This window comes from Caretta caretta, chromosome 3 (assembly GCF_965140235.1).
Source record: "Caretta caretta isolate rCarCar2 chromosome 3, rCarCar1.hap1, whole genome shotgun sequence".
NCBI classification, from domain to species: Eukaryota; Metazoa; Chordata; order Testudines; family Cheloniidae; genus Caretta; species Caretta caretta.
In genome coordinates this window covers 42,809,279-42,827,344 of record NC_134208.1, presented here as the reverse complement: position 1 = coordinate 42,827,344, position 18,066 = coordinate 42,809,279, and the positions used below count along the sequence as shown (strand labels likewise).

At 36.6% G+C, this 18,066-nt stretch overlaps 1 protein-coding gene across 2 annotated transcripts in view; it reads left to right on the top strand.

Annotated features, from left to right (window-relative positions):
- The window catches only part of CSMD1 (CUB and Sushi multiple domains 1), a 1,991,107-nt gene that overhangs the window by 1,873,672 nt on the left and 99,369 nt on the right, over positions 1–18,066 (top strand). For both annotated transcript variants that reach the window (XM_048845330.2, XM_048845329.2), the window contains exons 51-53: positions 6,188–6,382; positions 11,681–11,854; positions 15,551–15,724. In XM_048845330.2, coding sequence (XP_048701287.2) covers positions 6,188–6,382; positions 11,681–11,854; positions 15,551–15,724 — 543 coding nt within the window. The remainder of the gene's footprint in view (positions 1–6,187; positions 6,383–11,680; positions 11,855–15,550; positions 15,725–18,066) is intronic.

Sequence of the window (18,066 nt, the reverse complement as noted above, 5' to 3'; positions counted from 1 at the left end):
CCAGCTGTACCCACCTCAAGGCAATCCCCATCTGCCCTTTTATACAGGCAGTTCTCCATCATCTTTGTATTGTTAAAGCAACATAAAGGGGCATGAGACAAGGAAAGGATCTGATCCAAGAAGTTTTTAAGACGGCATTCTTAACTCCCTAGAAAACTGCAGAGTGTAATTTTAAAATCTTATGAAAATGATAAATAGCACAGTTATCATAGTTTAGTACTTTGCTGGCTGCTTACTGCACAAAATTCCAAATATTCTCTACAGTGAAATGAATAGAAATGTTGCCTTTTTCTTCCATGGGAGCAGGCTGCCCTGAGGCTGCTTTAACATGGTACAGAGAGAACAGCTACACACATAGTAGCAGCAGGATCAGGGGAGTGCAAAGACAGCTTTAAGCTTTGTGCACCATCCCCAACTTGCACTCTACTTTTGGACCACACTCAAGGATCTGACCTAAAATATTGTGTCATAAAGAGACATTGTGCCACAAAATAATCAACATAACATTTTATGATATTTCACTGTGATGTTTCTCTTGAGAAGATGTCAATAAACTAAAACTGCTGAGTTGTTGCAACTTCTGGGTCACAACTCAGACATCATTGTGCAATGTCAGGATGTCACAGTACACTTATTTGCTAGCTCTCTGGAACTACAGTAGATTGAAAAGTGTCTTACTAGCTCTCCAAGGTTAAGTACCATTGCTTTATACAATATATCATCAGAAAGCTGTGGCCTTTTATATTTATCTCATGCATATTATATTATAAAAAGTATATGTGAGTGTTGATTATATATCTATCTATCTAGATAAATATAAATACAATCAAGTGTATTACTCCATTAAAATAAAATGTTAAACCCAGTCCCTATTTGTTTTTCCTTTCCTGGTTGTTTCCCAGAAACAAGGGGCGATGGATCTGGAAATATAACCTTTTTTGTAATATACCAGAATTTTAAAGGTTACTTGAAAAAAAAATAGACCTTGTAGATAATTTTATTGTTTTATTCTTTTTCATGGTTTCTTTGTTCTTGTTCTTTAATATTTAAGAACAACTCCTCGAAATCTGCATGCTCATTTCCTAATTTCAAACATTTTAAGTAGCAGTTTGGGCCAAACTGATAACTTTACACAAATCTACATACTACAGATATCTTTTTGAAACATGCTTGATAGTTCTAGAATTCTAAGTTATATGATGGTTTAGACAGTGGTGGCTACTGTTCTCATGTGATATATCTGTAGCAATTTATTCTGGAATAAACATCATTTCTATTTTTCATTATCTTTCTGAACAATAATTTAATTGAATGAATTGCTGTCCTGAGGTACAAATAAGACCTAAAATAAAGCATCTATTGTATTATAAATTACTAAAAACTGTTAATGTAGTTAGATGATGCATCGTCATTGTACTGGCATTTTGTTAATCAAGGACAATGCATGGTAAGCTGCACTTTCCATTTCTTTTAATCAGAGAAAACTAGTTACAGGGATAGCAGCCAAGTATCTCATGCCATTACACTTGCACATAATAATAATAATATCAAGCTCTTATAACTAATGATTTTTCTCATTATACCCTCAGTGCATTTATCAAAATTATTTCTTGAAAAAGTAATAAAAAAGCATACAGGCATATAGGTTACTGCTTAGAACACCATGTGTAAAGAGACACTGGCAGAGAACTTGGAATGCTCTTGTCACTTATGTCAAGGCAAGCAAGGGCTGACAACCATCAATCAACTGAAGAGGAAAAATCAGTCTGCCATGAAGATCTCAAAAGGCCAGATTGTGATTGTTGAAAAGGACGAGAGACAGGAACAAGAAATTATCAAGGACTTTTTATAATTACAAACGCTTTGCAGAAGGGTGTTCAGGAGTTGGGGGGGAGGGATAGCTCAGTGGTTTGAGCATTGGCCTGCTAAACCCAGGGTTGTGAGTTCAATCCTTGAGGGGGCCATTTAGGGATCTGGGGCAAAAATTGGGGATTGGTCCTGCTTTGAGCAGGGGTTGGACTAGATGACCTCCTGAGGTCCCTTCCAACCTTGATATTCTATGATTCTATGCTTTATCAAAGCAGATGGGAAGGAGGGGAACTATGCTTTCCCTCTGCAGCAGGATCAGAAGAGATTATATTCTCCAAACTCCCACCACTCCAGACATGAGTCAAAACCTTAACGATCCAAAATGAGATGCATTGGAGAGTGCATTTTGATGGTTGTGACTCTTGAGCCTTTGTTCCTTATAGACTTTGATTCCCAATGGTCAAATGTGGCTTCTTTGAAAAACAAAATGTTTAGGGGTCTTCACAGCTGACAATAGGAACCCTGTTGCAACTAGTGGAAATGATGAAGGTACATCTGGGATTGAAGGCATCAGGAATGCCCCTGGAGCCTGTGCTGAAAATGCATGGCACACAATATGAGTAAACAGTTTAAGTAAACTATGGCAAAGTTAAATAACTTAAAAGTGGATTTGATATAAGGCCTGAAAGATGGCAAAATTGATTTACAGGGAAAATATGCAAATTAAGCTATTTAGACAAACTAGTTTACACTATTTCTAGTGCTTCCTAAAGAGGAGATTAAATCAATAACCTTATTAAAATACAGGTTTGTAAATATCTTATTTTAAAAACCTAACTGAAGACCACAAAGCTGAAAACAAAGAAAGTCCCCAGTCCTTCCAAACTTGTGAGCATGCTTAACTTATGCATTGTGAGTCGTCCCATTCACTTCAGTGAAACTACTAACAGTATATAAAATTAAGCACATACAGTAAATAAATCTTGGAAGGACTGGGGCCTAATACAGCTAAAGCAACATGATTAATGTCCTTTTCAAAGGTTCCAGAAATAGGTTCGTTTTGAAGCTCAGTTTGGTATACTACTACTTTTTTTGTCAGTATCCCCTTTTGTGGAAGGCTGAGTATTTAGAGACAAACATATTTTATAATGCTACAGTAGCTCCATTTCTCAGTGCTTTTTAATGGCGGTTATAGTTCAAAATGAATTCCCTGCATTTGTGTGTATACATGGATATTAGTATATGTAGATGAAATCATTTTGCTGAAATGACACCTAATCTTTACTTTTAGATATGTAATTTACTATTTACTGAACTAGACTTAGTAACAAGCAGTGCTTACTCACACATTACTTCATAAAAACAAATCAATGTTGAAAGAAGACAGTTGCTTCTTTACATCTGGATGAAGTTGAAATAGTCTCTGATGCAAATAGTTTCATCTGTGTAAATGACAAATGTCTGTAGTCTCTGTAATTCACAAAGGGAAGACTGAGGAATCTAATTAATTATGACACTAGAAAACCTGGGTGAGCTAAATAAAGCAACTGTTAGTTTATTTTTTATCTCCTGAATGAAGTGGAAATTAATGAATCAGAATAATTCACTGTAGAATTAAAAACTACAATACCTCAAGCAGCATTTTAGAGTCAGTTACACTTACATATAGCCATGAACTAGAGAGAGCATATCTTGTACTCTGGCAATAACATATTTGATTTCAAGTGGAAATTGCATTTTGCTGTGGCAAAATGTAAAAGTGATGTAGAAAAGTGTTTGCTGTTAGAATGGAGGTGATTTTTGTATATCTGAACTGTCAACAAAGTTTCCTACTAAAATCTGTCAGATTAAGAGTAATTATTTTGGGAGCTCATTTACATAAGGTTGAAATAGGTGAACCTCTTATCTCTAAAATGGTTTAAAATATCCCCTGTGATTGAGCTTGAATCTCTTTACTGGTGAAGATTAAGCTAAATAAGAGGCTCCCTTTCATCTTTGAAAGAACCATATTTCTCTCTAAAACCATTACTTGAAAGAGGCAGTGATGAAAATTAACCTTATGGTAGATCTAGAAAGTTACTGAATATTTATTTAAAATAATGTATATCATATGATAGACCTACATGATTTTATATTGAACATTTTGGTCATTTAATAATTTATTTATCAATTACTAGTAAACAAATAACCACTTTTTCTCAGCATCTGATTTTTGTATCTGGAAACACCTTGAGCTGCTGTTAAACAAACAAACAAATTACTAGCAGCTAAAATGGTGTTAACAAGTAGGAAGTGATCACCTAAACTGAGCAACTGCTTCCAAAAAATGTGAAATACTGTAATGGGGACGGGGAACTATAAACTTATCTCAAAATATGGATGCTTCAATTTTATTGTACAATTTGGTAACCACATTTGGATTAAACTGAAAAAGATCCAGTGTGTGTATATATACATGTCATCCCTGGTTGGAGGTATAGCCTCATATTTGCCAATCACACACGCTTTGGGTAATTTTCGCAGCTGGGAAACTATTGCATCTTTCTCATATATGCCTCCAGCAGTGTCAGTTCTGTATGTTGTAATGATTGAACCTATACCATGGGTGCATGAAGTCCTGGAAAAGACATGCTTGTAATCACGATTTACTAAAATATTCTAAACAGTTAACAATAAGTACAAACCAGAGGAAATTTACATTTTAAAAATGCATTATTTTTTAATCACAATCCAAGAATTTCACTAATCCTCTTCTCTTTCTCTAACTGTTTCTATGCACCAAACACTTGAGGGCTAAATTCCCATTTGCATTAAGGCTACTTTATACCCCCCTGGCAAAGGAAAGTAGCCTTAAAGTGGGTGTAAATGTAATTTATATCCACTTTGTGGCTCATTAACACTGTCAGGGTGGAGTAAAGTGGCCTTAGTTTAAACAAGAATCAGCCCCTTTTGTGTTTAATTACCTTTTAATTTTTTAGCACAATTTTTGGTTTCTTATGTATTTGTTTCAGATCCTTATGGCCTTTATATGAACTATTAATAGTAATTCAATGTCCAAGTGGATTTTGTAGATGATCAGATATGATGATTGCTAAAACAGGACCTTTGGCATGTATCTTAATTTTTATGGCCAGATGCAAAGGCAAGATTTTTGTATTTTGTATTGTTTTCTTAGCTGTATTTTTATATATATATATATATATATATATATGGTGTGGGGGCTAAGAAGGATACATGTTTCTTTTCACAAATGTTAGTGGCTATTGGCTTTTCCTATAGTCACAGTGTGACAAGGGCACTCACTAGTAAGTTCTGAACCCTTATTATTCTATAGTAATGTAATTTTGAAACTCAGAATCTAGGATATTGAATTTATGAGTGTTTCTTTTCTTTTCTTTAAGATCTGTAAATATCCACAAATATTTTAATAAAATGAAATCAGACTAAAAAGTAATCAACTTTTATATTTAGGACATGTTTTTTGAATGATGTTCATACCAGTCAAATAAATATTCTGTGAACTTTATCTTTGAACTTTAATAAATAATTTCTCAAGCCTGCTGTTGACTTTATCTCCAACTACACTATAAATTTCATGGTTCCTATGCCAGTTCACACAACATTCAGTTATAACTTGCACTAGTATCATGAAAAATGTAACACTGATGTTCTCCGTTACTTACACTAAGTCCACTATCTTCCCAAACTTGGAATAAGAGAAGCTGCAGTACTGAAATCACTGTGATGTGTCAAATGTTGATTTTTTTTTAATGGCAACTGCTCCAATAATTGCTATGGTGTACTTACAGTACATTAATTTCCCAGTAATTAGGACTGAATATTTAACACTGTTCACTACAGTGTGTTTATAGGATGCACCTGAAAGAATCCAGTTAGAGCCCAATAAATTTTATGTGCAATGAAATGAGACATTTTTTTAAATGTTACATTTATCAGACATTGTTGATAGAACTGGACTGTCTTTTGCATTAGATAACAAAATGCTATATCCTGAGAAGATTCCCCATTGTCTATTAAGTACTTCATCATTGTCTGCTATTCCTTATATACTCACTGAAGTCTATAATTTGATCCTTCTGTTAATTAAATTTAAATAAATCGTCTTTATCTTAGAAAATGTAACTGTATATAACTATATAATTGTTCTATTGTAACTAAATTGCAATGTACTATGAACTACTAAAATCCCTTTGTATTGTGCAATGTCTGTTGCTCTTTGCTGGAACTTGTATTTTAAAAATGTTCACAGCATGCTTCATTTCACATGGAAAGCCTCCTCTCAGTAAGACCATGAGTCATTTTTTTTGTGAAGTAATGTGGGGGAAAGTGCTAATATACAAGTATCCTTTCTTCACAGCTGCAATTTGCCTCAGCATTGAGACTCTGCTCTCAGAGCATGTCATCTGGAGGCTGATAGCTGGGTCATTGAATGAGTATGGAGCTCAAGTCATGCTGAGCTGCAGTCCTGGCTATTATTTAGGGGGTCAAAGACTCATACAGTGCAGATCTAATGGAACATGGAGTGGAGGTGATGAAAGGCCAAGTTGTAAGGGTAAGGAGCATTCTTGTTTACCAAATATCATGTTTTCTGATAGTATATTTGTATTTTTAGTGGGTTTTTTTATTTGCTTCATTTCTGTAATAAGATGAGACTATTTTGTTTCCCTAACATTCTGCTGATAAATTGAAAGCAAATAAATCTGATTGACTACCACTGTTTGAAATCAACTTGTGCAAACTGAGAATTTATTGAATAACCCATTTGCTTACACTGTTAAGTGTTTTAGAATTGAGATGTAATTTGTTTGTAGATCAACACTCTCAAAGCAAGGTGCACATTTTTTTAATGAAAGTCAAAAATATGTTGTCATAGTAGCTATATAGTTGCTCCTTCAAGTGGATGATGACCCATGCTTGACTCATGAGTTCATTTGGGAGTTCTGATCTGGGTAAACATTGCATATACGGTTTATAGACTAGTTGAGGATATTGTTGTTCCTTAAATAATTTCTGAAAGGGAATATGTGTACATGATTTTGCTTTATGCTCTTGAATAACATATGAGGATTGCACTATTTGGGTCCATTTCATACGTTCATTACAACATATCCCTTTTACATATGGGGAGACTCACCCACATTCAAGTTCTGCTTTGTGTGGTGTGGGTCGGGGGGAAGCAGGGAAGGGTGTGTATATATCCGGGATCTAATTACAGTTCCCTGTTTCTGTGGATTGTGCTGGTCCTGACTCCAAAGCCTACATATTTTAGAGCAGCCTATGGGTCTCTCTGGGACCCATATACCAGTCAACGTTCAGCAGAAGAGAGCCCTGCTACACCCCATCAGCTTCACAGCGTCCTGTTCCCTGTGCTGAGGTCAGAAGGAGAGGTAGTATGTCTGCCTTCAATCCTGTCCTCCACCTGCAGACCACACAATCTTTCAGAATCAGTTTTGTACTTTATTCTGAAAAGTATATTAATCCAAGGAAGATTTTTTTTAGAATGAGCTAATCTCCCCTCCTTTGCAAATTGAACAAACGGGAATTCCTGTGGAACCCATATGTAAAATAATTCTTGGAGCAGAAGATCTATTTCTCAATGACCGATTTCTCAGAAATAAATGAACAGAGCCACTCTAACCTATACAGGCCTGCTAGAGCCTACAGAAATGTCAATAATGCCTTGTATGCCATGTTGTTGTAGGCTTGTCAGCCCCAGGATATTAGAGAGACAAAGTGGATGAGGTAATATCTTTTTATTGGATAAACTTCTGTTGGTGAGAGAAAAAAGCTTTCAAGCTTACACAGAGCTCTTCTTTAGATCTGGGAAACTTACTCAGAGTATCACAGCTAAATACAGGATGGAACAGATTATTTAGCATAGGTAGTTAATACATATTTCACTGGACCATTCATGGTGAAGTGGCCCGGTAAACACCTCTCCAGTCATAGAAAGGAAAGGAAGAGGGAATAGAGCTTCCTAGGCAGTTAGCCCTATTTATAGCCCCTCCCACCCAGGGTCAGCAACCAATCAAACTGCACTCACCAGACACTGAGAACTGTGTTGTTCCAGACCTTCATCACATGCAGCGTGCATAGACAGGGACAGGTGGGAACCAGTGTCCCATGCTTGCAAAGGGAAGGGATGGAGTAAAGGAAGTGTCAGCAGAAGTAGGAGCCCCTACTGAATAAAACAATATCATTGTCTAAAAAACAAAATAAAATTGCATACATATATTGTGAAATAGGCTAGAAAAGCAAGTATAGTAGCCACTAGGGCAGGGCAACTGTGTGATTTTTGGACTTTCTGTGAATGGTGGTACTGTGGCGGGTCGGACCCCTTGGGAAGTCACCTGATGTGCTGAGATACCACTGAGTCTACCTGTTCTGCCAGCATGAGCCCCCTTTAACCGGCCTTGCTGAGCCAGACTCTTAAAACCTCCTCTAATGCACACTCAGGCAGGGCCACACCCAGTTGCAGATCACTTACTCCAGCACTCAGATGTCCACCTCACTTGGAGTACAGACCCAAAGATGCATTATATTTGCCTCTTCCGTCACTGTGAATTTCTTGTCCCCCCACCCCTGCAGTTAGAAATCACATAAACTGGGCTGTATTATAAACCAAAAGTAAATGTATTAACTATAACAGGGGTATTTTAAGTAGTTAAGGAGGTAGCAGACAGAACAAGGCAGATTAGTAAGAAAATAAAATAGAGCACACAAACAATCCTTCATACACTAAAGAAACTGGTTACATATAAGTTCTCACCCTAAATGTGGTTCTAATAATCTTCTTCACAGGCCAGATGCCTTTCCAGCCTGGGCCCAGTTTTTCCCACCTGTTCATTCTTAGTTGTTTCCAGCATTTATCTTGGGTGGGATAGCAGGGGAGAACTGACCACCTGGTCTCAGGTAATGTTTTAGTATCAGGTGACAAGATACTGTACTCTGTAGGGCCCTTGTAGCCATTCTTCACAGGCAGACCCACATGTTCACAGGAAGACTAAGCTCTTTTACAGTCCACTGTCCTTGTTGATGGGCTATCTACCCTGTCTGACTTTTCCATTGTTGTACCTGATGTGTTGGCAGTGGACGTCACGCAAAGTAGCATTGTTGAAATACAGATAGATAGTCAATATTCCTAATTTCAGATACAGAAATTATACATGCATACAAATAGGATAATCACATTCAATAGATCATAACCTTTCCAATGATATCTCACATAAGCCATCTTGCTTAATGTATATCTCAGTTATGTCATATTCATATCATAAGCATATTTTCATAAAGGATATGGCATGACATGTCACAGGGGTGGTTTGTTTTTTCTTTAGGTTTATTTGCCAAAGAGTTCATTTTGAATAAATAAGGGTAGAAAAATAGGATAGCTCTTTCATAATTGCTATGAAATAAGGAGAATATTGATTTTTCTTTTGTAGTTAAAAAGAATAGCATTTTGAGTTCATTAACTGAAATTACACCCTTTATCTTTTGTGTAGCCACTATTACATAATCTCTAAAGCTTAGTTTTTCACCTTCTTTAATTAGAAACTGATTTTGCAGCTGGGTCATCCTGGAATCCATTTTCCAGTTGCTGAAACATTTGTTGAAAAGGCCAGTTCTTCACAAACTGCCACAGTGATAAAAACCCTAGTAAGGTAATTAGAGAAGACAATAGAGAGAGTGCTCCAGATAAGATCTATTTGACAAAGAGATAAGTAATAGATGCAAAATCCTAATGGACATGTTTATGCACTCCTGATTAAAGATTTATTATTAATTTATTTGCAAGGTAAAGATGTTATTTCACCTGTAGAATTTAATGAGGGCAAACATCAGCTGCTAAAATATGTTCAGTAGTACTTTTGTATGGTGTATATAATATTAAGATCTGGAAGCATACTGAAGATTGTTCTCAGAAGACAGTGTTTACTGTGTTTTGTCACTCACATATACAGAAGATATGGTATAAATATAAAAACAACAAGGAGTCCCGTGACACCTTAAAGACTAACAGATTTATTTGGGCATAAGCTTTTGTGGGTAAAAAAAACCACTTCTTCAGATGCATGGAGTGAAAATTACAGATGCAGGCATAAACTTACTGACACATGAAGAGAAGAGAGTTACCTCACAAGTGGAGAACCAGTGTCGGCAGGGCCAATTCAATCAGGGTGGATGTAGTCCACTACCAACAATTGATGAGGAGGTGTTAATTCCAGGAGAGGCAAAGTTGCTTTTGTAGTGAACCAGCCACTACCAGTCCCTATTCAAGCCCACATTAATGGTGTTAAATTTGCAAATGAATTGTAGCTCTGCAGTTTCTCTTTGAAGTCTGTTTCTGAAATTAAATAAATAAATATAGATTCTGTTCTAGCTGTGTACACTTATGTTTTCTGAAGCAGCAGGAAGGATAGTTGAAACATAATCGTTGATGTAATTAAAGCATTTAAATCTCAATATCCATTTATATAATGTGACTTTTCTGAAGGACCCACTAGAAGTCAGGTTTTGGGATGTCTATGGCTGGAGAGGCTTAATTGGGTATATTAGTCGCACTTCATTTCTCCTTAAGGTTATGCAGGATGGCTTCTTTAACAAAATAAGATACAACTCATCAGACATGCTGATGCAATTTCAATCAGCTAGAAAAATCAGAGGTCATTTGACAAATGTAAAGTATTGCATATATATGCATAATACAGTGCACTATATAACATTTTAGTGAACTAAATTAAAATGAGTGTGCTATGTACATATCATTATCCTGTATATTTATAATCAGACATCTTACAAAATTGGGCTTCTCCACAAACTAATTCAGTTATTTCTTGAATTGCAGTCAAAAGGAATCTTTACATTAAATCTGGAACCTCTGATGTTCCTCAGTAGAAATTTGGGACACAATGAGCTTTGGTAATCTATTTCCTAAATGCATGTACTGGTGTGACTGACTACAATGAAATCCATTATGGGTCCTAAACTATAGCTGTCCATTATTACCAAGTTACATATAGAAGAGGAAGAGAGTACCTTAAGAATTGAGAGAGGAAATTTCCTGTCATTGAAATTTTGGTTTTGAGTAACATGTGCCTTTGAAAATAAAGAAAATGTAGAAAAGGTCTGTGCTATCCATCAGTAAAATAGAAATGGAACTAGCTAAACCAACAAAGGACTTCTTCAATTGCCATCTTATTAAATGTATATTAATGGCAACAAGGAAAGATAACAGATCAAGTTTAACTAGGTTTGACCAGTTGTCGACAGATTGAAAGATTTATCACATTTAATCGGGTAGTTTACAGTATATAACATTTATTGTAAATATCCACAGAAGATACTATATTAAGAAAATTCATCATCTGTGCTGAGTTCAATATATAAAAACCTCATGTCTTTTAACAAGCAAAATACCCACAGACCTGGGAAAGTACAGGGGGAGGCAATCCTTCCTATTCTGTACAATAGGAATCAGCAGTGTTCTGGAGTACTGCCATGATCTACCCAGACGTGCCCAAATCTTGGATGACTAGCATTGTTCCTCACATTCCTTTTGTGCTTCAGACTATAAAGTAGATTGTGCCTATCCTCTGCACTGGTGCCCTAGAGGGGGGAAGGGATCCCTGAGCATTTCCCTAATCTGGCACACCTGTGCCAATGAAGGCATAATTTTAAACTCTTAATTTGGATTCTATACTACATCAGATTCTTAAATTTATATATATTAAGCCTATGCAAAAAACATAGATTTACAAAAGCTATAAGGAATTGTGTTATTTCTTGTATCTAAGAGATTATGAAGAGATGATTTCATATTTCAGTTTCTGTTTTATGTTTTTTCCCCTAGTTGTCTCCTGCGGTGGCCTCCCTTCTCCACCAAACGGTAATAAGATTGGAACCTTAATGGTGTATGGAGCCACTGCAATCTTCACCTGTAACACAGGGTACACACTAGTTGGATCTCATGTGAGAGAGTGCTTAGCAAATGGACTCTGGAGTGGCACCGAAACCCGATGTCTGGGTAAATATACCTAAAGTCTTTCTTTACAGCTCAAATTCATTACTAGATCCTGGAAATGCAATGCTGTCAGGTGAATGTGTAATAAATACTGTAGAAAATGAAGCTGTCCTAATATGGAAAATGTGTTGTGCTGTGTATTATTTTCTTTCACTCTATTAGAATTTAGCTGTTTTTATCTAATTATGGCTAACATTTTAGAACAAAAGCCTAGGGAGTGTCCATCTCAAGGAACAAAATACTCCTTTGTTTATAAAAGGACGATTTTCTGTTTCATAAAGACAGGCATGACACAATAAATTACATTCCATCACAACTTCTCACCTGAGATATAAACAAAATGAAAAGGCATTCATAATGGAGTTGGATTCTTCTTTAATTTTTATATTGCAGTTCAATATATGGATTCCCCTGCCCCATTTTGTATTTTTTGCCCATATGAAGACTTTAGTAGAAAGACTTTGTTCTTCCGTATTTAGAACAAGAAGAAAGTAATGGCACAATACACATGTTCTCACATACAACCTACTTTCACTCTCTCTTCTTTTGTAATTTTTTTGGTTAAAAAAGAAAGTTGGAGAGAAAGAAATGAGAAATTCAGTGTAAAATGGACAGTATTAAAACCAACTTTTAGTAATCTTGTTAATGTTCTCTTGAAGACCATAAAAAGTACAAAAGATAAAGTAATTGTTATGTGTGTATTAAATTGATCAATAGCTCAAAAACAGCATTGTTTTATGGTGCAAATAACTGACAAAACTTTTTCCAGAGTTGCTGAAGCAAATCTTTCAAGAAAACTCAGATGTGCGTCATTTCTGTTTGTGTTTGACTGACTATGTATATCTGTAGGTAAAGGGTCTTTATGTTCCTTTTTGGCAGACTCCAATATGGTGTTAAAATGAGTAAGGACCATTTATCCACAGAGAGAAATTTAATGATTTGCAATAAACTGTGATATACATGTAAATTACTATTTCTTGAATGTGTTCCCTAGGATATCAAAATGCTGCATCCATCTCCATATGTGTCTTAGTTTTATCTTTGAAGTAAACAGCATAAGAAGCAAACCAAATTATTCATAATACATACAATAGGTATCATCGAGGTGAAAGACTTCTGTATTGATTTGCTATCTATGTCACATCATAATGTTTCACGGAACACAATAACTCACCAGGATATGATTGTCAGGCACATTAAACATTCCTATTTCATCTGGGATTAAATACTAAAACTATTTTATAATAGTTTCAAAACTGAAAATAGCTGTGACATTAAATGTTAAGGCAGATAGCTTATTGATAACTGACTTCTTTGTGTAAAATTAACAAGTGGGCTAATAATAATGTTTGCCTAATTTTTTTTGTATTTATAATTTGTATTATTTTTTTTTCTAAATATAACAAATGTACCAAAATACACAAAGTAAGTATAGAGTTTAGGATAAAGGGAGGAAAGAGGATGCAACATATCTATTTACACATTAATCATAACCCTGTAAAATGTTAGCCCAAATTGCTCTGAATTTTTTGGGCATTCTCCTTCTGCGGAATGCCAGTAATTCGTTGGCTGTGATTTGCCTAGTTTTAGTCTTTTTTAATGTAATTTATTTATTTTTGTTTACTAAGTTTTAAATTATTTTGTCCAATTTATAAAACACTTGGTCCAAAAATAAAATCACTCAGCGCAAATTCTATAAAAATAGATCAACACTGAACTCTGCATATGAGCACACTCTCAATTAAAGAACTCTACCTACCTTCTGCTCACCCATTTCTATTCAAAATAATCCCTCAAGAAAAAGTTTGGGTAAACTGATAGCCTTCGCAGAATGTTCTGAAGCTCAAAAAACTTGTGCTTGAGTAAGCAAGATCAAATCAAAACTGAAAAAACCTGCCCGACCCCAACCTCTTTAAACTTTGGTGTGGCTTTGGCTCAGGTATCTCAAGTGTTCTCAGTTGCTAAAGTATCATATGAGAAGACAATCAGCCTCTAAGGTAACGAGGACCCAAACTTCAGAGACCTAGGTCAAAACTAATACCTTGATCTCTATCTGGAAACACAATGAAGACAATCTGGACTGCAGAGCACGGGTTTTATATGCAATCCATAAGAACTACCTCTACATAAGAGGCCATGGTAGTACAATATGACTAAGTGCTTGAGCCTGTGCTTGACTTAGCATGTGAGTAAACCCATTGACTTTTCATTTTAGGTTAAGCATGTACATAAGAGATTTGCTTGATCAGGGCTCAGCACCACAGTTGCCAACTTTCACATGGTAAATAAGCACCCCAACTGTCACAATAATCCAAAAATCAAGCTAATCCCATTTCAAAACAAGGCCAAAACAAGCCAGGGCCTTCTTTCAGTCTGCTCCTGCAATGTGTCCATTGCTTCTCTGGAGTCTGCCAAATAGGTCAGCTTTTGCCAATTGCGTTCTAAGGGAATTCATTACAGTCTGTCACATCTCTTCCAGCCTCACTCTGTACGTATTCAGTCTCAGTTTCTGAATGCGACCAAGCTGAAATTCTGTCCCTCTAGTACCTTCTCAAATGGTCCATATTCCCTTCTCAGATAGTCCATATATTCTTGTGTCAACACTCAGCATACCCATTGGCATTAACCAGGCGCCTTATTTTCCTGTGTGAACACATAGGAGCAGGTTACAATCTTGCCATAAAGTACACCAAAATCCTATGTTTAAGACTGTGACACAAACAAATAAAATAGAAGGCCCAATTCTAATTTACACTATGGCCTGTTTGTGCTGCTGAGGCAGAATAAGGGACCTAAAAGAGTGTAAATGTAATTTAGTGCCAGAAAAATATAAAGGGGCCTTGGTGTAAATGACTATCAGGCCCAGAGAAAATAAGTTGAAATATGACTAAGCCTCCTGTGATTGTATATTGCACCTCAATATTGAATATAACATCACATAAATATTCAAATTTTTGAAAATGGCCAGTGGTTTTGGGTGTCCATCTTGAGATAGCTGAAAAATTAGGCTCAAGAGTTATTTATCATCCATAGGCCAACAAACTAATGGGAGCTTCAGTTACCCAGCACCTTTTAAAATCCAGCCCAAGCTGTCTCAGGTAAGGCACTCAAATGCTGAAGACCCTAAAGTCAATGTCCACACTTGAAAATGTTGGTCTTAACCTCTTGCACTTATTAAAATAGTAGGGGCCCTTTTTTAAAAAGTATCATCCACAGCATGTTACCGAACAATGACATCTCCCATTGATTTTAGTGGGAGCTGTCAGTGCTTATCATCTCTATCCATCAGAAGTTTAGGTTTGTAAGTTTAGAATTTAAGTGCTGAACTGTGAGTAACTTAGTTTCAAAAATTGACTTCCCTGTATATCAGTATATGTTCTTGGCTTGCACAAAAGAAACTCCATCTGACTTTTGACAAAGTTCTTTTAAAACTGAGGGTGTAAGTTATACAAAACACAAATACAATATTTTAACTTAAACACTTGATCCTCCGAAGTACTGAGCACTGCAATTCCTGTTGCCTTCACTGGTAGTCAAGGGAAGTTTGTATATCACAGCACCTTGCAGGATTTGGTTCTAATACCAAGCTTGTCATAAAGGTGAACGAAGCAGTAGTTTTTCCTATCAGCATCTTTTCAATATTAACAGGATTTTAATATATACGTATGTTTTATTGATTGGTTTGTTCCTTTATTCTAGCTGGGCATTGTGGTTCTCCAGATCCAATTGTAAATGGCCACATTAGTGGGGATGGCTTCAGTTACCGTGACACTGTGGTCTATCAGTGTAACCCTGGCTTTCGGCTTGTTGGTACATCTGTCAGGATTTGCCTGCAAGATCATAAGTGGTCTGGACAAACTCCCGTTTGTGTCCGTAAGTAGCATTTATTTTTCACTGAATTATTTTTTGTTGAATTGTGTTAATAATTATGAGTGGGATTTTCAAAAGTGCCTGACTCATGAATTTATTTAATAGATCAAGGCCAGAAGAGAACCATATGATCATCCAGTCTAATTTCCTACATAGAACTGCACCCAGCAATTTCTGATCAAGCCCACAAACTCTGTTTGCACTATGGCATATCTTTTAGGGTATATCTATACATAGTGGTACAGCTGCTCTGCTGCAGTTCGTCTGGTGAAGACACTGTATGCCAACAGGAGAGAGTTCTCCCATCAGCATAAAAACCCACTTCTGGGAGCAGCAGAAGCTATGTCAGTGGGAGAAGCTCTTCTGCTGACATAGCGCAGTGCACATAAATGCTTATGTCGGTGTAACTATATCACTCCGAGGGAATATTCATACCCCTGAGTGACATAAGTTTTGCCAACATAGGCTGTAGTGTAGACAAAGCCTTTAAAAGAAAGATTTATGTTTCCCTTAACTTTCAATGAGACTTGTGCTCCTACCTCTTTTAGGTACTTCTAAAATCCCACGCTTAATTACTGAAATTCTTCAGTTTTCTCATCCTCCCTGCCCCCTTTGATGATAGGTTCTCTGATACTTTCTTGAACCATAAATAATTTTTAGATTAATGTCAAGAATGGGTAATATTTCTCTGGCTATTCTTTCATTGACCTATTTTGGGGTTTTCAATTTAATAAGATTTCAGATTTTTCTTTAACTTTTGTTAGTTTTTTTTAATAGACTTTTCATTTATGTCTTAACTTTTGATATACGTTTATAACAAAAATAGGAGTATTTTCATTCCCATAAGACTAGAAAGTGGTTGCCACAGAGATTATCAATAGCATGTTCAATTAATTTTAGTATCTCTGTTTTATTGCTGAGATGTACACTACTACTGAACCATTAGATTAAAAAAAAGTTAATTTTTGATTTGTAAAAATAATATCTTCTGAAGAGTAAAATGGGACATTTTCACCAAGCCATAGCTGCTAGCAAAATCTCCCAAAAATGTCATTGTCCTTAAGTTATGTACATTCTTCAAAGGAGAATTGCCACGTATCTCCAGTGAATCTTGTAGTGTATTTATTTTACAGTGTATTAGCTGACTGCAGGGGTCAAATCTCTTTAAAGATCGTGGCTAAAACTGGGAAGGAGAAGGAGACTTCTCCCTACTACATTATTAATATAATTGCTATTATAGGTGAAGCTTGCAGCAACATTTATCTATAATTAAGATTGCCTAAGACATTCCATCACAACACAGTTTTCAGTTGATTGTAATTTTTGCCAAACTTTAACCACTCAGACAGAAATTTTCCATGCCAGAGGCCTAGCTCCAGCTCTTTTCTTTTCTTTTCTTTTCTTTTCTTTTCTTTTCTGTTGCTCTGAAAATCAACCCCAAACTTGATCAAATTACAATTTTCTGAAAAATATTGTTTCCATATGTTCATTAAAGGTTTGATAGGGCTGACAGCAAAATTCTGGGAACATTCCATCTGCACTGAGCATTCTCCAGTCCACATTACTGTGTCAACCACACTCAGCTAGCTATTTCCCCATGTTGCTCATTCCCTGTGTTTCAGCCCAGGGAGGAGCAAGACTTTTCGGCAGTTGCCCTTCCCAGGTTCCAGAGCATCCAGTGGCACCAGAAATTAGAGTAGAAAAAGCCTGTCTCTCTTGTGTTCTCAATGCTCCATTTGAATCAATGGAACCCAGTCAGCATGGAGGAAAAGGAGCAGAAAGGAGTCATAGCTGAGGGGAAAAGGTAGAAGGGCAGATGGAGGTTGTACGCTGCAAGCTTGATGAAGTGGAGGATGCTTGGTTGTGCCACTCCTGGTTGGACTGTATTTATTTATCTTGCCTCCATCTCTGCCAGCCCCATTCTCGGACCACCATTTGGTGGCCGTGATAGCCTCTCTCACCTTGGAGAGGCCGGGACCAGCCTATTGGCATTTTGATAATAGCTTACTGGAGGATGTGGGTTTTGTGGCATCCTTCCGAAAGTTTGGCTGGCCTGGCAAGGCCATGACATGCATGTTTCTCTCAAAGCAGCAGTGGTGGGATGTGGGAAGGTCCACACCCAGCTCTTTTGCTATGATTACTCCCGGGGGCCAGCTGGCAGAGAGATACAGTGATAGAGCAGCTGGAATGGCATGTCTTGAAGCTGGAGAGGCATCTGGCCACCAGCTCCGGGGATCCATCCATCTGCAAAGTGTGCTGAGAGAAGCCAGAGGAACTCCAGGCCTTCGATGAATATTGGGGTCGGGGTGCCTTCATTCAATCCTGCATCCACCTCTTTCGGAAGA